The 24,597-nt window shown below is 39.3% G+C and overlaps 1 protein-coding gene across 8 annotated transcripts in view; it reads right to left on the reverse strand.

Annotated features, from left to right (window-relative positions):
- Window positions 1-24,597, reverse strand: part of OSBPL1A (oxysterol binding protein like 1A) — a 114,218-nt gene that overhangs the window by 28,334 nt on the left and 61,287 nt on the right. For 6 of the 8 annotated variants that reach the window (XM_008533035.2, XM_008533034.2, XM_070629826.1 and 3 more), the window contains one exon: window positions 1,252-1,327. The exons of the other annotated variants lie outside the window; for them this stretch is intronic. In XM_008533035.2, the coding sequence (XP_008531257.2) occupies window positions 1,252-1,327 (76 nt within the window). The remainder of the gene's footprint in view (window positions 1-1,251; window positions 1,328-24,597) is intronic. 8 annotated transcript variants of the gene reach the window in all.

The raw sequence follows: 24,597 nt of genomic DNA on the forward strand, positions 1-24,597 counted from the left end.
AAAAAAATAAGTTAGGATAACATTCTATAGAAAATATGAAATAAAAATGTGAGTTAAAGGAGCATATGGAACTATAAACTTTTTGACTCTTAACAGCTTGCTCTCATATTTAACAGAACAATGGTGGCATTCAAATCTCTACGGTATTTGGTTCTACTGCATATCTTTAAAAGAATGACATGACATTTTCACTTAAAAAAGTCAGTATTTATAACATATAAGACCTTTTTCATCTCTTATAATAACCCAACACTAATATTCTATGACCCCAAGATACTGAGCAAACAGAGGGCCCGCATTTGATGGCCCCAGCTGCAAATGCCTACTCAAATTTTGTGCCTACGTGTCTTGCTTTTCTCACCCTGGTGCTGGCCCTGGTTTCCAAAGTCATTAAGTAGGAATACCCATGACCTAACCTCTGGGTGAGTCCTGCTGAGAAACCTTAAAGGCATGGGAGAGAAGAGGGGGAAGAAAACAGGGGACAATGGGATTACGGGATTAGATTCCTTCAACAAAAGCTCAATGGGGGTAAGGAAATAAGGAGCAAAGGAACCAATATCACTATTAATTCTGAACTGGGAATTTGTTTGGTAAAAGCTTCAATCACAAAGAGACTTAGGATTGAATTCCAGTCATGTAAAGTATTCATTTCATGTAGTACAATCCAACATTTTGGTAACATAATCCTGTCCAAAACAGATGAGGAGAAAAAAAGGAAGGGTGTCATTAGTTTTGGAAATCTAAGTCTCTATATTCTTTTCAGAAAAAAGCAAAGCAAAATGTGTATTTATGTGGAAGTGGAGGATGGGGGCAAAGTGAGCCTGGCTGGAGAAGGTGCTCCAGGGAGCCATGGTCCAGACTGACAAATGCCTAAAGAATATACTTTGACTTTCCTTCCTGATTAAGGCAAAATTACACCTAGACCATACATGGCAGATAAGCAACTATCATGAGTTCTTAAAAGCCACATATTTTGAATAATGATATTGCGCCATAAAGCTATATCATCATATCATAAATGAAGGGCATAATAACAGAAGTCACATTAAAGCCATATCAAATGGTATAAAGAGTGGTTCAAAAACTGTCAGGAAAACCTAATAGAAAACTTTTCCTGATTTCTGATTCTCAAGTTTCCATAAACATTGTTGTGTATCACTTTTATGCCAACATTATGATTCCATTCTAAAGGATATGCAGTGAAACACCTATCAGCTTAATGTTATATTATAAATTTGACAGTTAATTTACCATTCCAATACATTTTCTGAGGATGCTCCAGATACTGAAGTCATTTCTGGAAAACATGGGGGAGGGCAAGCTTGTTCTGGAAAAAGAAAAGAAAAATAAAGATTTAATTTTAATGCCCTTGATGCTGGGAAGGAAAAGTTATTGTCATTAATTAAGAGCAACAGGTACATGAAAAGATGCTCAACATCACTAGTCATCAGGGAAATGCAAATTAAAACCACAGTGAGATATCACCTCATGCTTATCAGAATGGTCATCATAAAAAGACAACAGAAAACAAGCGTTGGCATGGATGTGGAGAAAAGGGAATCCTTGTGCACTGCTGGTGGGATTATAAATTGACATAGCCACTATGGAAAATCGTATGGAGGTTCCTCAAAAAATTAAAAATAGAACTACCATATGATCCAGTAATTCCACTTATGGGAATATATCTACAGGAAACAAAAACACTAACTTGAAAAGATATCTGCACCCCCACGTTCACAGCAGCATTATTTATAATAGCCAAGACATGAAAACAATGTAAGTGTCCACTGATGGGTAAATGGATAAAGAAGTTGTGGTGTAACAGCCAACACCACAGAAATACAAAGGATCATAAAAGATTACTACAAACAATTATATGTCAACAAACTGGACCTAGAAGAAATAGATAAATTCCTAGAAACATACAATCTTCCAAGACTGAATCAAGAAGAAATAGAAAATCTGAAAAGACTGATTACTAGTAATGAAATTGAATCAATAATCAAAAACACTTCCAACAAACAAAAGTCCAGGACATCTTCACAGATGAATTTTACCAAACATTTAAAGAAGAGTTAATACTTATCTTTCTCAAACTATTCTAAAAAATCGAACAGGAAGAAATGCTTCCAAACTCACTCTATAAGGCCAGCACTACCCTGATACCAAAATCAGACAAAGAGATTAAAAAAAGAAAATTACAGGCCAATATCCCAGATGAACACAGATGTAAATGTCCTCAACAAAAATAATTACAAAATCAAATTCAACAATATGTGAAAAGGATCACACACCATGATCAACTGGGATTTATCCCAGGGATGCAAGGATGGTTCAATACCTGCAAATCAATCAACATGATACACCACATTAACAAAACGAAAAATAAAAATCATATGATCACCTCAATAGATGCAGAAAAAGCATCTAACAAAATTCAACACCTATTTATGATAAAAACTCTAAACAAAGTAGGCTAGAAGGAAGATACCTCAACAGAACAAAGGCTATACATGACAAATCCACAACTAACATCATACTCAATGGTGAAAAGCTGAAAGCATTTCCTCTAAGATCAGAAACAATACAAAGATGCCAACTCTTGCCACATTTATTGAATATAGTATTGGAACTCCTAGCCACAACAATCAGATAAGATTGTTATCTTGGGATGAAAATACATCCCAATTGGAATGAAAGAAGTAAAACTGTGATTATTTGCAGATGACATGATACCATATAAAGAAAATCCTAAAGACTCCACCAAAAAAATATTAGAATAAATGAATTCAGTAAAGTTGCAGAATACAAAATCAATATACAGAAATCTACCGTGTTTCTATACATCTGAATAACAAACGATCTGAAAGAGAAATTTAAAAAAACAATCCCATTTACAATTGCACCAAAAAGAATAAAATACCTAGAAATAAATTTAACCAAGGAAGTGAAAGACCTGTACTCTGAAAACTATAAGACATTGATGAAAGAAACTGAAGATGACACAAATAAACGGAAAGACATACTGTGCTAAAACATTAGAAGAATTAATTTTGTTAAAATGTCCATACTGGACCTTGAGGGTATTATGTTAAATGAAATAAGCAGACAGAGAAAGACAAACACCATATGATTTCACTCACATGTGGAAGATAAACAAATATATGGACAAAGAGAACAGATTAGTGGTTACCAAAGGGGAAGGGGGTTGGGAGGTGGGCATAAAGAGTAAAGGGGCACACATATATAGTGACCGACAAATAATAATGTACAACTGAAATTTCACAATATTATAAACTATTATGACCTCAATAAAATAAATTTTTTTAAATGTCCATACTAACAGATTCAAAGCAATCCCTATCAAAATACATTGGCATTTTGCATCAATGGCATTTTTCACAGAACTAGAGCAAATAATCCTAAAATTTGCAAGGAAGACCCCCAATAGTCAAAGCAATCTTGAGAAAGAACAAAGCTGGAGGTATCATGCTCCCTGATTTCAGACTATACCACAAAGCATTAGTAATCAAAACTGTATGGTACTGGTGCAAAAACAGACACATAGATGAATGGAACGGAATAGAGCCCAGAAATAAACCCACATTTATGTGGTCGATTAATCTACAACAAAGGAGGCAAGAATATACAAGGGGGAAAAGATAGTTTCTTTAACAAATGGTGTTGGGAAAACTGGACAGCTACATGAAAAAGAATGAAAATGGGCCACTTTCTTTTTTTTTTTTTTTTTTTATTAATGTTATGATAGATTACAACCTTGTGAGATTTCAGTTGTACATTTTTGTTAGTCATGTTGTGGGTACACCACTTCCCCCTCCGTACCCTCCCCCCACCCCCCCTTTTCCCTGGTAACCACCGATCAGATCTCCTTATCAATATGCTAATTTCCACCTATGAGTGGAGTCATATAGAGTTCGTCTTTCTCTGACTGACTTATTTCGCTTAACATAATGCCCTCGAGGTCCATCCACATTGTTGTGAATGGGCCAATTTCGTCTTTTTTTATGGCTGAGTAGTATTCCATTGTGTATATATACCACATCTTCTTTATCCAATCATCAGTTTCTGGGCATGTAGGCTGGTTCCACGTCTTGGCTATTGTAAATAATGCTGCGATGAACATAGGGGTGCAACGGACTCTTGAAATATCTGATATCAGGTTCTTAGGATAGATACCCAGTAATGGGATGGCTGGGTCATAGGGTATTTCTATTTTTAACTTTTTGAGAAATCTCCATACTGTTTTCCATAGTGGCTGTACCAGTTTGCATTCCCACCAACAGTGTATGAGGGTTCCTCTTTCTCCACAACCTCTCCAACATTTGTCGTTCTTGGTTTTGGATGTTTTTGCCAATCTAACGGGGGTAAGGTGATATCTTAGTGTAGTTTTGATTTGCATTTCCCTGATGATTAGCGATGATGAACATCTTTTCATGTGTCTATTGGCCATTTTCATATCTTCTTTTGAGAAATGTCTGTTCATGTCCTCTGCCCATTTTTTGATCGGGTTGTTTGTTTTTTTGTTGTTAAGCAGTGTGAGTTCTTTGTATATTATGGAGATTAACCCTTTGTCGGATAAGTGGCTTGTAAATATTTTTTCCCAATTAGTGAGCTGTTTTTTTGTTTCAATCCTGTTTTCCCTTGCCTTGAAGAAGCTCTTTAGTCTGATGAAGTCCCATTTGTTTATTCTTTCTATTGTTTCCCTCAACTGAGGAGTTACAGTGTCCGAAAAGATTCTTTTGAAACTGATGTCAAAGAGTGTACTGCCTATATTCTCTTCCAAAAGACTTATTGTCTCAGGCCTAATCTTTAGGTCTTTGATCCATTTTGAGTTTATTTTGGTGTGTGGTGAAAAAGAATGGTCAATTTTCAATCTTTTGCATGTGGCTGTCCAGTTTTCCCAGCACCATTTGTTGAAGAGACTTTCTTTTCTCCATTGTAGGCCCTCTGCTCCTTTGTCGAAGATTAGCTGTCCATAGATGTGTGGTTTTATCTCTGGGCTTTCAATTCTGTTCCATTGATCTGTGGACCTGTTTTTGTACCAGTACCATGCTGTTTTGATCACTGTAGCTTTGTAGTATGTTTTGAAATCGGGGATTGTGATTCCGCCGGCTTTGTTTTTCTTGCTCAGGATTGCTTTAGCAATTCGCGGTCTTTTGTTGCCCCATATGAATTTTAGGATTGTTTGTTCAATTTCTGTGAAGAATGTTCTTGGGATTCTGATTGGGATAGCATTGAACCTGTATATTGCTTTAGGTAGTATGGACATTTTAACTATGTTTATTCTTCCAATCCATGTGCAAGGAATGTTTTTCCATCTCTTTATGTCATCGCCTATTTCTTTCAAGAAAGTCTTGTAGTTTTCATTGTATAGATCCTTCACTTCCTTGGTTAAGTTTATCCCAAGGTATTTTATTCTTTTCGTTGCGATTGTGAATGGGATAGAGTTCTTGAGTTCTTTTTCTGTTAGTTTATTGTTAGTGTATAGAAATGCTACTGATTTATGCACGTTAATTTTATACCCTGCTACTTTGCTGTAGTTGTTGATTATTTCTAATAGTTTTTCTGTGGATTCTTTGGGGTTTTCTATGTATAAGATCATGTCGTCTGCAAACAACGAGAGTTTTACTTCTTCGTTACCTATTTGGATTCCTTTTATTTCTTTTTCCTGCCGAATTGCTCTGGCCAGCACCTCCAGAACTATGTTGAATAGGAGTGGTGAAAGTGGGCACCCTTGTCTTGTTCCTGTCCTCAGAGGGATGGCTTTCAGCTTTTGTCCATTGAGTATGATGTTGGCTGTGGGTCTATCATATATGGCCTTTATTATGTTGAGGTACTTTCCTTCTATACCCATTTTACTGAGGGTTTTTATCATAAATGGGTGTTGGATCTTGTCGAATGCTTTCTCTGCATCTATTGAGATGATCATGTGGTTTTTGGTTTTCATTTTGTTGATGTAGTGTATCACGTTGATTGACTTGCGGATGTTGAACCATCCCTGTGTCCCTGGTATAAATCCCACTTGATCATGGTGTATAATCTTTTTGATGTATTGCTGTAATCGGTTAGCCAAAATTTTGTTGAGGATTTTTGCATCTATGTTCATCAGTGATATCGGCCTGTAGTTCTCCTTCTTTGTGTTGTCCTTGTCAGGTTTGGGGATCAGAGTGATGTTGGCTTCATAGAATGTGTTAGGGAGTTCTCCATCTTTCTCAATTTTCTGGAACAGTTTGAGGAGAATAGGTATTAAGTCTTCTTTGAATGTTTGGTAGAATTCTCCAGAGAAGCCGTCTGGTCCTGGACTCTTATTTTTGGGGAGGTTTTTGATTACCGTTTCTATTTCCTTACTTGTGATTGGTCTATTCAGATTCTCCATTTCTTCCTGATTCAGTTTGGGGAGATTGTAGGAGTCTAGGAATTTGTCCATTTCTTCCAGGTTGTTCAATTTGTTGGCATATAGTTTTTCATAGTATTCTCTTATGATCTCTTGTATTTCATTGGTATCTGTTGTGATTTCTCCTCTGTCATTCCTGATTTTATTAATTTGCGATTTCTCTCTTTTTTTCTTGGTGAGTCTGGCTAGGGGTTTGTCAATTTTGTTAATTCTTTCGAAGAACCAACTCTTTGTTTCATTGATCCTTTCTATTGTCTTTTTTGTTTCAATATCGTTTATTTCTGCTCTTATTTTTATTATTTCCCTCCTTCTACTGACTCTGGGCCTTGTTTGTTCTTCTTTTTCTAGTTCTGTTAGGTGTCGTTTGAGGTTGCTTACGTGAGCTTTTTCTTGTTTAGTGAGGTGAGCCTGTATTGCGATGAATTTCCCTCTTAGGACTGCTTTTGCTGCATCCCAAATGATTTGGTATGTCGTGTTCTCATTTTCATTTGTCTCCAGATAATATTTGATTTCTTCTTTAATTTCTTCAATGATCCATTGTTTGTTGAGAAGCGTGTTGTTTAGTCTCCACATTTTTGCACCTTTCTCTGCTTTTTTCTTGTAGTTGATTTCTAGTTTAATAGCGTTATGATCAGAAAAGATGCTTGATATTATTTCGACTCTCTTGTATTTATTGATGTTTGCTTTGGTTCCCAAAATATGGTCAATCCTTGAGAATGTTCCATGTGCACTTGAGAAGAATGTGTAACCTGCTGTTTTTGGATGAAGTGTTCTATATATATCTATTAAGTCCATCTGGTCTAATTTTTCATTTAATTCTATTATTTCCTTGTTGATTTTCTGTCTGGATGTTCTGTCCATTGGTGTTAATGGTGTGTTGAGGTCCCCTACTATTATTGTATTGTTGTTGATGTCTTCTTTTAGTTCTATTAAGAGTTGCTTTACAAATTTTGGTGCTCCTGTGTTGGGTGCGTATATATTTATAAGTGTTATGTCTTCTTGGTGGAGAGTCCCTTTTATCATTATATACTGTCCCTCTTTGTCTTTCTTTATCTGTTTTGCTTTGAAATCTACCTTGTCTGATATTAGTATAGCGACACCTGCTTTCTTTTGTTCATTATTAGCTTGGAGTATTGTTCTCCATCCCTTCACTCTGAGTCTGTGTTTGTCTTTGGGGCTGAGGTGTGTTTCCTGGAGGCAGCATATTGTTGGATCTTGTTCTTTGATCCATCCTGCCACTCTGTGTCTTTTGATTGGGGAGTTCAATCCATTTACATTTAGAGTGATTATTGAGACGTGGGGACCTACCACTACCATTTTGTGTCTTGTTTTCCGGTTTTCTTCTGTTTCCTTTGTTTCTCGTCCCATGGTTTAATCTGTTCTGATGTAGAGCTGCTACTCTCTGTTGTTGTCCTTCTACTTATCTCCTCTGCTCTTGGTTTTGTAGCCCCTTTCCTTTTTTGGATTTTTCAGGAATGAGGGTTTTCCTGAAGAGGAGGTTTTGTGGCAATGAACTCCCTTAATTTTTGTTTATCTGGGAAAGTTTTTATTTCTCCATCGTATTTGAAGGATATTTTCGCTGGGTAGAGAATTCTCGGCTGTAGGTTTTTGTCCTTCAGATTTTTGAATATATCATTCCACTCTCTTCTAGCCTGTAAAGTTTCTGCTGAGAAATCTGCTGATAGCCTGATGGGGGTTCCTTTGTAGGTTAGTTTCTTTTGCCTGGCTGTCCTTAATATTTTCTCCTTGTCGTTGACTTTTACTAGCTTCACTACTATATGCCGTGGAGTTGGTCTTCTTGCATTGATAAAGTTTGGAGATCTATTGGCTTCTGTCACCTGAAGATCCATCTCCCTCACCAGATTTGGGAAGTTCTCAGCCATTATTTCTTTGAATAGGTTTTCTGCCCCTTTCTCCTTCTCTTCTCCCTCTGGTATACCTATAATCCTTACGTTGCATCTCCTAATTGTGTCTGATAATTCTCGGAGAGTTTCTTCATTTCTTTTAAGTCTTGCTTCTCTCTCCTCCTCTGCCTGCAACAATTCTATATTGCCATCTTCCAAATTGCTAATTCTTTCCTCCATATTATCGGACCTACTGTTCAGAGCATCTAGATTTTTCTTAATCTCCTCTATTGTGTTCTTCATTTCCAATATTTCTGTTTGGTTCTTCTTTATCGTATCAAACTCTTTTGTGACATAGCTCCTGAACTCGTTGAGTTGTCGGTCAGAATTCTCTCTTAACTCAGTGAGTATTTTAATGATGGCTGTTTTGAAGTCATCATCATTTAGGTTATATATCTCATTTTCTTTGGGATTGTTTTCTGTGTATTTGTTACTTTCTTTCTGTTCTGGAGATTTAATGTATTTTTTCATATTGCTTGATGATGTTGATTTGTGCCTCCGCATGGAGATAGAGTTTAGTTGCTCCTTTCACTTGTTTCAGCTGCTGCGGTGGGGGGAGCAGCTGTTTATACTTCACCAACCAGGAACCCTGTCCGTAGTTGCTAACTGGGCCTGGGCCCCTCTTCGTAGCCACAGTGGCCCTTTGGATTCCCTCCTCTGCCGTGGGGGCCGTCACGGGGGGCTTCAGGCTGCAGGGGCCTACTGTTGTTGCCCACCTAGATGCGCTCTCTCCTTGGGGTCTGCAACGGTGTTATGGGCTTTTCCAGCGGCCAGGGGTGGGCTCACTTATATTTGTCGCTCCGTTGCTGTCGGCACCCACCAAATCTCACTTGTCCTCTATGGGTCGCAGGAGAGCTATTGGCATCTTCTACAGTCTGTGGTTAGTACACCTAGCTATGCTGCTTTTGCCCTGGGGTCTTCCAGCCTTGTGGCTGGCGGCTGGGTGCCTTCTACTGGTGCTGTGCAGAGGCTTTCCCTAAGGCTTCTGTGAGCCTGTAGGGTTTCCCCCTAGGCTACTAAGCTGGGTCTCTGGAACTCTCTCCAGCCCCAGTCCTCTCCGAGATCTCCGGCAATCCCTAGCCTCACCGGGTGGGCAACGGCAGCTGGGGGTCGCCCCGTCCTCTGGGCTTCTCTCCGGGCCTCTGCCTGGAGCTCTGAATGCTCAGCGTGGCCCCTCTGCTACTGGCAGACAGAGAGTTTTGTCTGCTGCCTGGCGGAGCTCCGGCGCTTCCCCTCCGGGTCGCCGGACCCGCCTTTGGAAGTTCCCCCGCCCCGGTCCTCTCCGAGATCTCCGGCAATCCCTAGTCCCACGGGGCGGGCAACGGCAGCTGGGGGACGCCCCGCCCTCTGGGCTTCTGTCCGAGCCTCTGCCGGGAGCCCTGAGTGCTCAGCGTGGCCCCTCTGCTAATGGCAGACAGAGAGTTTTGTCTGCTGCCTGGCGGAGCTCCGGCGCTTCCCCTCCGGGTCGCCGGACCCGCCTTTGAAAGTTCCCCCGCCCCGGTCTTCTCCGAGATCTCCGGCAATCCCTAGTCCCGCGGGGCGGGCAACGGCAGCTGGGGGTCGCCCCGCCCTCTGGGCTTCTCTCCGGGCCTCTGCCGGGAGCCCTGAGTGCTCAGCGTGGCCCCTCTGCTACTGGCAGACAGAGAGTTTTGTCTGCTGCCTGGCGGAGCTCCGGCGCTTCCCCACCGGGTCGCCGGATGCGCCTTTGAAAGTTCCCCCGCCCCGGTCCTCTCCGAGATCTCCGGCAATCCCTAGTCCCCCGGGGCGGGCAACGGCAGCTGGGGGTCGCCCCGCCCTCTGGGCTTCTCTCCGGGCCTCTGCCGGGAGCCCTGAGTGCTCAGCGTGGCCCCTCTGCTACTGGCAGACAGAGAGTTTTGTCTGCTGCCTGGCGGAGCTCCGGCGCTTCCCCACCGGGTCGCCGGATGCGCCTTTGAAAGTTCCCCCGCCCCGGTCCTCTCCGAGATCTCCGGCAATCCCTAGTCCCCCGGGGCGGGCAACGGCAGCTGGGGGTCGCCCCGCCCTCTGGGCTTCTCTCCGGGCCTCTGCCGGGAGCCCTGAGTGCTCAGCGTGGCCCCTCTGCTACTGGCAGACAGAGAGTTTTGTCTGCTGCCTGGCGGAGCTCCGGCGCTTCCCCACCGGGTCGCCGGATGCGCCTTTGAAAGTTCCCCCGCCCCGGTCCTCTCCGAGATCTCCGGCAATCCCTAGTCCCCCGGGGCGGGCGTCTCTCTGGGACCCTCCGGGCGCCCCGAGCACCAGGCTGGGTCTCCCCGCCAATGGCGGGGAGAGACTCTCCCCGCGGGCTCAGGTGTGCAACTCCAAAGTTTCCCTCTGCGTTTAGGAGTAATTGCAGGGGGTTTAAGTAGGGTTCTGGTCACCTGTTTCCACCGTCGCTCCTCTGTTGTGTTCTCGCTCCTGCCCTAGATGTGTGTGGATCCTCTGGGGGCGTCCGTTGGAAGAAAGCCGCTTGCGGGTACTAGGCTGCCCGTCGGGGTCGGAGAGTTTTCACCTATTTCCACATTCTCCCGGAGGAAAGTCCGTCCGCCTTCCGATGTATAGTCGCGTGGGTGTCTCAGACGTCCTGAGATGCTGTCTGGATATCCTTTGTCAAGCGATAAGTGTCCAAATAATTGTAGACTCGAAGGGCGAGAGACAAAGAGGACTACTCACGGCGCCATCTTGGAATCTAATCTGGGCCACTTTCTTACATCTTATACAAAAACAAACTCAAAATGTATTAAAGACTTAAGACCTGAAGCCATAAAACTCCTAGAAGAAAACATAGGCAGTAAGTTCTTTGACATTGGTCTTAGCAATATTTTTTTGGATCTGTCTCCTCAGGCAGAGGCAACAAAAGCAAAAATTAACAAATGGGACTACATCAAACTAAAAAGCTTTTGCACAGTGAAGAAAATCATCAACAAACCGAAAAGGGAACCTAATGAATGGAAGGAGATATTTGCAAATGATATATCCAATAAGAGATTAACATCCAAAATATATAAAGAACTTGTACACCTCAATATCAAAGAAACAATAGAATTAAAAGATGGGCAGAGGACCTGAACAGACATTTTCCCAAAGAAGACGTATGGATGGCCACCAGACAAATGAAAAGATGCTCAACATCACTAATCATCAGGGAAATGCAAATCAAAACCACAATGAGATATCACCTCACACCTGTCAGAAAGGCTATTATGAAAAAAAAAACAAATAACAAGTGTCGGCGAGGATATGGAGAAAAGGGAACCCTTGTACACTATTGGTGGGAGTGTAAATTGGTGCAGCCACTATGCAAAGCAATAAAATTTTTAATCAAAAATTAAAAATAGAACTACCATACAATCCGGCAATTCCATTTCTGGGTATTTATCCAAGGAAAACAAAAACTCTAATTCGAAAAGATATATGCAACCCTATGTTCATTGAGGCATTATTCACAACAGCCAAGATATGGAAGCAATCTAAGTGTCCACTGATAGAAGAATGGATAAAGACGATGTGATACACACACACACACACACACACACACACAGACACACACACTGGAATATTTTTTGTTAGTGCTGTGGAGTTAATTCTCACTCCTAGTGACCCTGTGTAGGCAGAGCAAAACCCAGCCCAGTCTTTTTGCACCATCCTCTCACCTTCTGGCACTGTATCAGACAATGCTCCACTGCTATCCATAGGATTTTCATGGCCAATTTTTTTGGAAGTGGGTGGCCAGGTCCTTCTTCCTAGTCTGTCTTAGTCTCGAAGCTCCACTGAAACCTGTCCACTATGGGTGACTCTGCTGGTATTTGAAATACTGGTGGCATAGCTTTTGATATCACAATAACACACAGCTGCCACAGTACAACAGGTGACAGATGAGTGGTGTATTTCCTTGAGCGGGAAACAAACCCAAGCCATGGCAGTGAGAGCACCGAACCTTAATCACTAGACAATCAGGGCTGGCTAAAATGGACAATTACTTAGCCATAACAAAAACATCTTGCCATTGGTGACAACATGGATTGACCTAGAGGGTATTATATGCTAAGTGAAATAAGTCAGACAGAGAAAGACAAATACCATATGATTTCACTTATATGTGAAATCTAAAAAACAAAAAAAATGAACAAACAAAACAAAACAGAAACAAACTCATAGATACAAAGAACAAACTGATGGTCACCAGAAGGTAGGCAGGTGGAGGGATGGGTGAAATACGCGAAGGGGATTAAGAGGTGCAAACTTCCAGTTACAAAATAAGTCACAGGGATATAATGTACAGCATAGGAAATATAGTCAATAATATTGTAATAACTTTGTATGGTGACAGATGGTTACTAGACTTCTGGGATCATTCACCACAGTCACTACGTTGTACACTTGAGACTAATATAATATTGCATGTCAATTATACAAAGTGGTATATATATATACATATATACACATATATATATACACACACACACACAATGGAAAATTATTCAGCCATAAAAAACGAGGAAATTCTACCATTTGCAACAACGTGGATGGACCTTGAAGGCCTTCCACTAAGTAAAATACGTCAGGCAGAGAAAGACAAATACTGCATGATCTCACTTACATGAGGAATCAATTTTTAAAAATCCCAAACACCAAACCACAGAAAAAGAGACTTGCGGGTTACCAGAGTCAAGGGATGGGGGGAGGAGGAATTGGAGGAAGGTGGACAAAAGGTGCAAACTTCCAGTTATAAGTTGAATAAGTACTAGGAATGTAACGTAGCACATGACGACAACAGTTAACACTGCTATATGATATATAGGAAAACTGATGAGAGTAGATCCTAAGAGTTCTCATGACAAGGAGAAAATTTTTTCTTTTGTTTTTATTGTGACTGTATGAGATGATGGATGTTAACTAAACCTGTTGTGGTAATCATTTCACAATACAATCAAACCATCATGCTGTACATCTTAAATTTATATAGTGATGTATGTCAACTACTTCTCAAAAAACTGAAAAAAATATGCACGATCATAAATAGGGTAAAATAGGGCCAACCTGGGGTCATATCCTTGTTCATTGCTATTTTTGCCACTGAAAAGTTTCATAGCAGATCGACTGGCCCTATCTATGTCTTCGGTATTATTCTGATCCAAATTTTCCTAGTCCTCCTCTGTCGGTGTCCAGCTGTTTCAGGATCACCTCAGAAGCACATTGTCCTTTCATGTGCCGGCACATCTGACCCTGTTGTTTGGTTCATGACACTCCTACCATATTCTGATATTTAATAACCTATTTTACTCTAGCTGCTAAATAATGTAAACAAAAACGTCATTATGGAGCTTAGCTTAAGGTTTTTAAGAAATTAAATGGGAAAATACAAACAAAGTATAAAAGCCAAAGGAAAACTCAGGCCCTGCATCATACATTACTACTTTCCCAAAGATACTGACAGTGAGCAAAATTTAGCAACTCTACATATATTGGAACACCCCTTACAGATTAACCTCTATAGAAAGAGTATTTTAAAAGCCTCTGCAGGGGTTTGGAAATAGCCAGAAGGAGGGTGGCTATCAGCAGCAGAGGGTCTGTGGCTTGGATGAGCAGCACTTCTGAGCTCCAACATCCCGAGGCCAGGCCCCGGCTGGTAGGAAGTCAACCCCATTTCCACAGATCATGACAGCGCTACCAGGAGGAGGAGAAAGGGGTGCACAGACCAACTTTCTAAAACACCGTGAGAACAGTGCATTCTTTTCTGTTACCTTACATTATGGCAAGGGATGCTGGTTTTCCAGCTGCCATTTGAAATATACCCATGTAACTAAAATATTAAAGAAATATTTAAAAAATTTATCTCCTAAAGAACCTCTATTCTTAAACTAAATTAATTTGAATTGTAGAAGTTAATAAAATTTTATTTTTAAATAAATGATATTTTAAAATCCTCATTCTTCTTTTTTCTTTTTCTTTTTGAGGAACACACACTGCTCATTTGACAGATCTGTTATCTAACCAATTTGCTGGGTAAGTGGCCACAGATGGTATTTAAATCACACTGTCCACAATCCAAGACTACCACTTTCTGTGACATGAACAGTGGGACCCAGGGATAGAACCCCTGCCATTGTCTCCCATTTGCATGCATTACACAGTTTTAGAGATGCATATAAACTCAACTTTCCATCTCCTGTCTATGAAACAGTCAATCAGAAATGTAACATAAATCTAGGAAGTCGTGAGGCCGAAATAAGCTTTATGAAAACTGACTGAGGGGGAACAAATGTTTACATTAAATGTATACGTATACGTTACAATCTGATAAAAGGTAAGAACAGCAGAAAAGCCAGAAAAGCCGAAATATTTTGGAAGCAACAAAGCAGAAGATAAGAGACATCCAAGCTTTATTTTTAATCTCAATTTAGAAATCATCACAAGACTGCCAACCAAGAATCCCACTTGGGAATAGAGTCACTTTTATGCACATAACTTTTTATGGTCTTTTATTAAAATATAGTAACTGCTCATTTATGAGGAAGCCAGATTATCTGAAACATTAACTATCTATTCTAGAACACAATTAGAAAGCAGAGGTTTGTGAAAGGTAAAGGGCTATCACAAAGCCCATGCTGTTTTCTTGCGTAGGACATGCAGAGCCAAACGCAAACCCTCCTTCGGACCATATTGTGCGCAATAAACTGATCAGAAGCAGCAAGAGAAACGCTGGCCCAGAGGACAAGTACAAAGTGCAGAAATTGTGCCATAGTAAATGACCTCAAGGTTGTTGACTGCAACTTAAGTCAACAGCATAATGAGGCTGCCAAAGAGGCAGGTGCAACGTCAAGCTGCCAAAAGGAGAACATTAGCCAGAACATTCCCAATGGTAACTCTGCAATAGACAGACTAGCACTGGGATTCAGATCCACATAACACTTTTAAAAGGAACCTTAACACTCTCACTCAGAAGGACTTACCAGAAGTTAGGCAAAGTGTCTAGAAAATGTGTGTAGGAAATGTGTAGTCTAGAAGAACAGAAACTGGAGGTGTGGGGAACACGGGCATGGTAGAGGTCTTTGGCTATTAGAGGATGAGGCCAGGGGTATAAGGATAATAACATCCCCATAACCCCACCCCCACCAGCTGCAGCATTCTATCTGCACCTGACTGCTTTTTCTCCATAGCACTGATCAACATGTGACATGCTGTAGGGTCTCCTGCGTATTTGCTGAGTACGTCCCCCAAAACAGTATGTAAGCTTCCTAGATCTCACGTTTCATCTACTGCTTGTATCCCTGTTGCCCAGGACGAGCCCTAACACAGAGGAGTTTAAGTATCTGTTGAACGAACTTTGGAATTTATAAGGCCTTTTAGCACACATTGTCTCTGTCATAAAGAATCTGGTTTATTTTGTGCTACTCAGAGATTAGGACTTGGACCACTGGTGGAAAATACAGGATGGCTAACATAAAGACCTGTCTTACAATTCATTCCAAAAAACGGAAGACAAGAAATTCTTATTAAGGAAGAGTTTCCGAGGCTGGAGGATCCCTTTCAGTCATGGCCCAGAAAGGCATTTCCACACTGGGTGGGAACTTAGTCTAGATCACCCAGGCCAGGAATGTTGCTAAACATGTTCCAGGAACGAGACAGGCCCCTACAACAAAGAATTATCCAGCCCCAACTGTTGGTAGTGCCAAAGCCGAGAAACTTGCCAAAGAATTACAATAAGAGCTTCAGCGATAATTTTAAATTTTGTAGTAGCTACACTAAAAAAGTAAAAAGGAACAAGAAAGAGCCAGCCCTGATGGCATGGCAGTTAAAGTTTGGCACACTCCTGTTCAGTGGTCTGGGTTCGGTTCTCAGGAATGGAACCACACCACTTGTCTGTCAGTAGTCACACTGTGGTGGTGGCTCAAACAGAAGAACCAGAGGGACTTACAACTAGAATACACAACTGTGTACTGAGATTTTGGGGAGGAAAGAAAAGGAACAAGATCAATTAATTTTAATAATATATTTTATTTAACTCAGTATGTCTAAAATATTAGCATTTCAATGTAATTAATATAAACAATATTAATAAGATATTTTATACTCTTTTTTCCCATACTAGTCTTCCAAATCCAGTGTGTATTTTACATTTAGAGTAAACCTCAATTTAGCTACTAACTTTTCAACAAAGTGAAATATAGTCTTACCAAAATAATAAAGTTATGTTTACTGGAAAGAAGTTTTACACTGCTTCATTTTTAAAACTCCAACTTAATTAAAATTAAATAAGACTAAAAATTCAGTTTGTCACACTAGCCATATTTCAAGTGCTCAAAAACAACATGTGGCTAGTGGCTACTACTGGACATAACAGATTTCCGTGATTACTTCTGAAAACAAAAGGATAGTATTGCTCTAAGATTATAGGGGAAGAGCAAAAAATTGCTCAGTTATTGGAGTCTAAAGTCAATGAGCAACAAAACAGCCCACAGCCTAAACACCAAGAAAACACTAAATCTTCTGCAGTATTTTTTAAAGAAGCAGAGGGGATAAATTTTTTAAAAAATTAGGTAGATTAAAATTTTTTTAAAATGATTTCTACTGAAAGCATCTATTTCTGTATTTAAAATAATGTTCACCCCCGACACTGGGGGAAAATGAACAGAATTCCCTAGTGATACTGATGAAGGAGGTGTTACTCCAGGCAGAAATAAGAACAAAGGAGAGCAGCAATCCGAATTTTCAGGCTGAAAGCATAGATCAACTATTCTCTTCCCTTGGAGTTTATCTGAGAGTCATTATCCTGAATTCTATGCTTCCTTTTTTTCCTCTTCACACAGAGAGAAAACACCCTGTACCAGGGACTGAGACTGATATGTCCTGGCTCTATTTTCAACCATACAGATGACATTATGACTATCTACACAACAACACAATAACAGGTTTTTAAGTGAGACGTCTCATCACAATTGTTTTATCTACCTGATGCAAATGGCTCAGCTTGTTATCGCACCATCACTCTCTGCTACACAACGTTGCAGACAGATCTCAAACTAACCAAAATTAATTTGTGAAGTGTCACTAACAAATGCTGTGCTGGAATCCCCCTCATTCAGAAAAGAGCTGTGTAAGTTCAGGAGATCATGATCCTCCAAATCTTTAAAAGATATTTTGGATGGCAGACACTATAAGCAAGGCTCAGCTTCATAGAGTCTCTCAAACTCAGGTGAACTACACAGATCTTCTCAAACCACCTGCTAGGCACTGAGCCCACTGCCTGCCTTCTGCATCACGGATTACTAGTTTAAACAAAGAACACCACTCACAGAGACTCTTGGAAAAAAGTAGAAAAAGATTATAAAACAAAGGTAGGAAAAATTAGGCTTTGTCTGGAATTAGCTGCCATTCCATGCTTTTCAGGTTTGCTTCTTTACATTCATGAGGTCACATGGGCTCTTCTGGGTCTTGTGTATGTATGTATGTACTCTACTGAAATACCATCATACTTGGGCAGGTAGTCTTTTCCATGGAGGATATAAAGAACCGTGGGATGGGAATCAGGGTCACAGCGCATGCTCTTGCCACAGCCTACCTGCATAACCTGGGGCAAACCTCCAAGTCCAGGTTACATGGCTGTACAATTCGCCTTAGTTGGCAGCTAGATCTGTACTTAGAAAAGTAATGCCCAGAACAATTAGAGTCTCTCAGAAACGGAGTTTTAGTTTCTTACCTTTATATCAGCTTTAAAGAATTCTGAAAATTCTTTTTATCAAGTACAAACATATTAAGATGAAAACATTCATAGTCACTGGTGATATTATCTGCCGACTGAATTAGCTTCTCAGTTTGTAAGAGCTCTTTGTATATTATAAATATTTTATTCACTACTTACATTGCAGATAACTTTTTCTAAGTCTAACATTGGTCTCCTGATTCTGCTTAGTGTATAATTTACCAAATCAAATCTATTTACCTGGGAGGACTATATATGTTATGACCATAATCTATACGTGAAACTTTAAACAGCTATCTTTCAATATTTTCCTTACAGACATGATTCTATTAATACTCACTCCAGAAAAAAAGGTAAATCTCTCAATTCATAAAGTTTTGTAATCTACTTCTTAACGTTTTAGAAATTCAAGCTCTATATCAAAACTAAGACAAGATATACAACAACAAAAATATTCTTCTCAAGCATTTACCAAATGAAAGTAAACAAAATTAAATGGGAAGAAACCATGGGCTGGCCCCGTGGCACAGCAGTTAAGTGTGCACGTTCTGCTTCGGTGGCCCAGGGTTCGCCGGTTTGGATCCCGGGTGCGGACATAGTGTTGCTTGGCAAGTCATGCTATGGCAGGCATCCCACATAAAAAGCACAGGAAGATGGGCACGGATGTTAGCTCACGGCCAGTCTTCCTCAGCAAAAAGAGGAGGATTGGCAGCAGTTAGCTCAGGGCTAATCTTCCTCAAAAAAAAAAAGGGGAAAAACCAATGTGGTTCATTTTTCAAATTACAAAATAGCACATTATTACATCAAGTGAAACAATCCACACATAAATAACAAGTTGGTCATCTATTCCTATCTCCAATACCAACATGACAGCCTAGGAAGATCCCTTGCATACTTTTCTCCTTGCACAAGTATATATTTTTTTATTGAAATATTACCCTATAGGTCACATTGTTTTTTCCCTAAATAATAATATATTAAGGATACTTCTTCAAGTCTATAGATGTAAGTATACCCATCTTTCTAATATCTTTATGTGCAGGTACGCACGCACATACGTGTAGCTTTATGTAAGGAGCATGTCATGCCTGCTGGTCTTATTTTTAACGCACTCTTACACCCCCTGTTGTTCTTTTGTGCCACTCCACTTCCCCATCTCTGCCGCCACCATACAGTCATGCATCGCTTAATGACTGGGATACATTCTGAGAAATGCGTCATGAACATCATAGAGTGCGCTTACCCAGACCTAGATGGTATACTCTACTATACACCTAGGCTATATGGTACTAATCTTATGGGACCACCATTGTATATGCTGTCCGTCGTTGACTGAAATGTTGTTACATGACACCTGACTGTACTACTGTAACTCATGTTAAAAACGATATGCATTTTTCCACATTTTCCCAAATAGTCACAAATAGAACATGCATGTGTGCACAAAGGGGCTTTCTGACTTTAAGATTCTAAAACAGAACACTAGTGATACACACTTCCCAATGGTTTGCTTGTCCCAATCAATATTTCATGGAAATTTGCTCAAGTCAAATGGTAAACTAACTCTTTTAATAAATGAATAATATACCATGATAAGACTACTATATATCAAAATACATGTGTCATTCTCCATGAAAGGCATTCACTGTTTTCACTCTTTTGCCAAACAAACAATGCTGCAAAAACATCCTAATACATCATATTCCTATTTAAATCTAATGCTTTCATTTCCATGGGATAGAGTACCAGGAGTAAGATTTCTGGGTGAAAAAGTATTTCTATTTTACATTTCCAAGTATGGTGCCAAACTGCTTTCTGAAAAGGCTTTAACACTTTCATATTTCAGCAATAATCTGTGAGAGCACTTTTCCCTACATCCCCACCCAGAAGCAACTGGTGTCAACAGGTGTTCTTACCCAAGTCTTGTCAGCCTGACTACTAAAAGTGGCATCACACTGCTATTTTACCTTGCTTTTATTTAACTACTAATGAGTTAGAACATATTTTCATAGGTTTACTGACCATTTGGATTTACAAATCTGTAAATTGTATCATTTATAAGGAGATTTTTTCCGTCAATTTGTAAGAATTTGTTGTATATGATAGATATTAATGTTTTGTCTTTTATTAATCTTTTTTTAGACTGCAAATAGAATCATCTGCAGGTGAAAAAAAACTTTTACAGTCAAATACGTCTTTTATGGGTATTTTTTTTTGCTTTTGGGTTTTGCCTGTCTTGGTTAAGAAGGCTTCTTCCTCCACCCCCGATATCTTTTTACATCATGTTCTAAATCTTTAAAGACTAAAATATATATGTATATGTCAAGCCCCTATCTCTACATAAAAGTAGCTAGGTACCTTTAAGGGTTTGTCCTTGCTTGTTCATCGTGGACCACTTTGACTCCAAAATTTTTGTGCACTCTCGCCTCTATGCCTTTCACAATGGGGCCTGTGAAGTCGCCCTGTTCCCTTTCTTACAAGACAGAGGAGCTCTCTCTCCAACATTGCGCTTACCCACGCTTCCAGGAATCTTAATAGTCTACATTTTTATTTAGCTTCATTCCAGCTTCTCTCTCCTTTAGAAAGATCCTTAATCATTGATCTGTATGCTTCAGGGAGGACGAGAAAAGTTAAGTTTTTTTAAAAGCAACATTTTCACAAATGCTGTGACATCACACCACCACTGAGCTAACTTTAAATGAGTTCTACCAAGATGAAGTGTTTGAGCCCTACTAACTAACGTTTAGTGGGTGTTTACTTCATTCTAGACCCGTGTTAATCACTTAACATGCATCACCTCATTTAATCCTCAAAATAATCCTATAAATGAAGCACTTATTAAGTAACTTGTCCCTGGTCACAAACTTCATACCTGGTAGGACTGAGATTCTTTAACAACAGATCCTTAGCTCCTGGGTTTCAGAGCTCTGATTGCCACTTTGCGTAAACTTGAACAAGTAACTACCGAACTATTCCAAGCCTCAGTGTTTTTACTTAGAGAATGACAATACTACTTCAGATGGTCGGGATGAAGTTCCAGTGAGACAACGCATATAGAGCAGTGTTTTTGAAAGTGTGGATCCTATTCATTGGTGGTTTGTAAATTCAATTTACTGGTTCATGTAACCAGCATTTAAAAAAACAAAACAGAACACATCTAGCAAGGATAGGTATTGTAAATGAAAATTTTGTTCTGATAATACACACACAATCCCATATGTGTATAATATGTGGCCAAATATATATATATATATGTTTTACTATGGGACTTTGTCAGAGACGTAGAACCTTCAGACCAGTGCCTGGCAGGTAGAAACTCTCAGCGTAAAGCAGATGTTGATGTTATTATTAATTATTTCAGGGAAAAACCATCTCATTTTTCTGTCTGAGCTGTTAAAGATTTAAAACTACTATTACTTTCTGGAGGGATAATTTACTAATTACACTTTCAAAAGATGATCTAGAAAAATGGCTGTTTATGAATAATGTTCATAACTATATAAAGGTATGCACAGAGAAACAGGTAAGAAGTACTTCTATAACCCTAGAGAAAAGCAGACAATGAAATGGTTTTGACACTTATGCTATTCCTCGCTAGTAAGGCTTTACACAGGATGATGAACGGTTTAGCCAGTGGTCTCATTTGTGATCAGATATATGACCATTTGTGATCATATATTTGTGATCAGTATGGCTGGAGGAGATTTTCAAACTCCAGACCCTGGCCCCAGAACCTCTGGTTTAAACAAAGGTTCTTTAAACAGATGTGGTTAAGGCATAATGAAGCAACTTGGGACAGGCTCCAACTTGGTAAAGTCCCTGTCTTTCTCGTCATTTAATAGTTCTTGGTATTCTTTGTTTTAATGTCATATGTCCTGGATGAAAGTGCTAGAAAAATTCTGCCCAAATACCATTTTTCATTTAATTGAAATGATGAAAGAGAATATACTAATAAATCCCAAATTTAATTTCACTGTGCTTTAAACATTCCATTGACATTATTAAATGGTATTAAAACTGACTCCTGCCTTCAGACTCTAGGGTACTTCCTTTCACTGCATACATCCTTCACAGAAGACTTTAAGCATGGCTCTCCCATTCAGGCTTCTCTTTGGCACCTACTTGGGGAACGATCTGGAACTCAAAAGATGCTGTCAGCAATGGAATTTTAAAACCAACTCTAATGTTCAAATTTAAAACATTGAGGTTGACCAGTGTTCCATGTTCTGCTTAAACCTCACAATTCTTTATTTTCTCTATCTTCATTCATCTCCTCTGTTATTTTTGTACACTTCTGCCACTCACTAGATTGTAATTCCCCCTGAGGTTAGGGATTAAGTCTTATTGTCCTCTGCATCCCCCACAGTGCAGAGTATTTTGCATGTAACAGGTGCTCAATGTTTTAAAATAAATGGTTTTACCTGTCTCAAGTTAAAATAGACCAAAGAAAGAAACACAGCAAAAAAATGAGAGATACAGATAAGCAGCAAGTGAGGTATGAAGAACACCAATAATCAAATTTTCTGTCTCTAAGTTATTTCTTAAGAAAATATTTTCAAAACCAAATTCCTTAACACACATTTTAAGTTGCACTTAACAACTAAACATTTCTTCTTGTTATTAAATATTTTGAAGGAATCATAATTTTAAGTAGCAGGATATTCATTTGGATATTTAGAAAAGAAAAAACAGGGGCTGGCCGAGTGGTGCAGCAGTTAAATTCGCACGTTCTGCTTCAGCGGCCCGGGGTTCGCGGGTTCGGATCCTGGGTATAGACATGGCACTGCTCAGCAAGCTACACTGTGGTAGGCGTCCCACATATAAAGTGGAGGAAGATGGGCACGGATGTTAGCTCAGGGCCAGTCTTCCTCAGCAAAAAGAGGAGGATTGGCAGCAGATGTTAGCTCAGGGTTAATCTTCCTCAAAAAAAAAAAATAAACGAAAGGAAAAGAAAAAACAACCTGATTCTAACCTTTGATTCAAGATCAAAAGAATGAACTAAAAATCTAAGAAAATAATTTCATAGAGAAGTAGACTTCAATACATCTATAACTGTAATACTGAAAATCTGTTTGTGTACATGTATAAACATGTTATGTGCTTTGTACTTACGTGTGTATATCTATTTGCAGTTAGCAGATACTTATTGTCTCTCTTTTCAACTATCAGAATTCTTCTTCCCCACTCCCCTAAATCCTTTCTTCCACAAGTCCCAATTTAAATATAATCTTAATGGACACAGCTTGTACTTGAATTCAATCATCTTTAATTTTGATTGCACTATTGATGTTTTTTAAACACCCAAGTTGAAAGTCTTCCAAATTAGGAAACCACAGAAACAAACTATAAAATAAAATGATACTCACAAAATTGAAGACTAGATTTTAAAATGATGTTACAAGAGTAAATACTGTAGTAATAAAAAGTCTTATTTTCACAAATTATGTGTAAGCTTACTTGAAACAATCTTTACATAGTTCATCTGGAATATAGCCCACAAAACTACTCTTTAAAAAAGGCTGAAAAGGAAGCGATGTGGGGAGAAGCCTAGTAATCTCATCATTGATGGGTAAACATATTCTCACTCACAAGTCATACGAAAAGTATCAAGTTCCACTGCCATTCCTCTCCAGCCCTTCTTCCTCTTGGTGTTAGGACAAGACCATAGAGAGTGAAACACTCTCATTTACCCTCCACTCATTTCTTGAGAACACGCAAGGCTGCTGCTGCAGATTTACTTAAATTCTTATTACCGTTAGATTCTAAGCTCTGTTGAACTTCCAGGTGGAACACAGCAGGTACTCAGTAAATGTTGCTAAGATAAACTTTATGCCAGTTGGTTTTCTATTAATTAAGGATCTAGGTTGAGTGAAGTGTCCCACAACGCATTTATAAAACAAGTTTTCCATAGCAACAACCAAAAAAAGGGCTATTTGTTTACCTTGAGAAACTAAAATGCTATGTCATTCTCATCAAAAGACTAATGAAGTTAACGTAAAGAACACACATCAGCAGTGATACTAGAGAGAGCCAGAGGCAAGACCACTTTTAGTGGTTAAAAGTTTAGGGTAGGCAAAGATTTCTCAGAAAGGACACAAAAAAGCCCTGACATCAAAGAGAAAAAATATAAAGCGGACTTTCCTAAAATTAAAAATTTCTGTTCAAAAAAGATATTAAAGACGTCTGTTCCTTATTAAGGAAATGGAAAGGCAAACTACAAACTAAGAGAAAATATCCATGATACACATATTTGATAAAAGATTATATCCAGAATATATAAAGAATTCCTACAAATCAATAATAGAAAGACATACGACCCAATTTAAAATGGGCAAAACTCTCAGACACTTCACGAAGAAAGACATTAACAATGGTTAATAAACACGAGTGCTTAAAATCATTTAGGAAATGTAATTTAAAACCACAATGCGATACTATGTCACACCCATGAAACACCAAATGTTGGTGAGGACACGGAGCAACTGAAATTGTCACACATCACTGAGAATTGGTACAATGACTTTAGAAAACAATATAGTAACATCTTATAAAGCTTAACATACACCCTCTCCAGGACCCAA

This window comes from Equus przewalskii, chromosome 7 (genome assembly GCF_037783145.1).
Source record: "Equus przewalskii isolate Varuska chromosome 7, EquPr2, whole genome shotgun sequence".
In the NCBI taxonomy this organism is placed as follows: domain Eukaryota; kingdom Metazoa; phylum Chordata; class Mammalia; order Perissodactyla; family Equidae; genus Equus; species Equus przewalskii.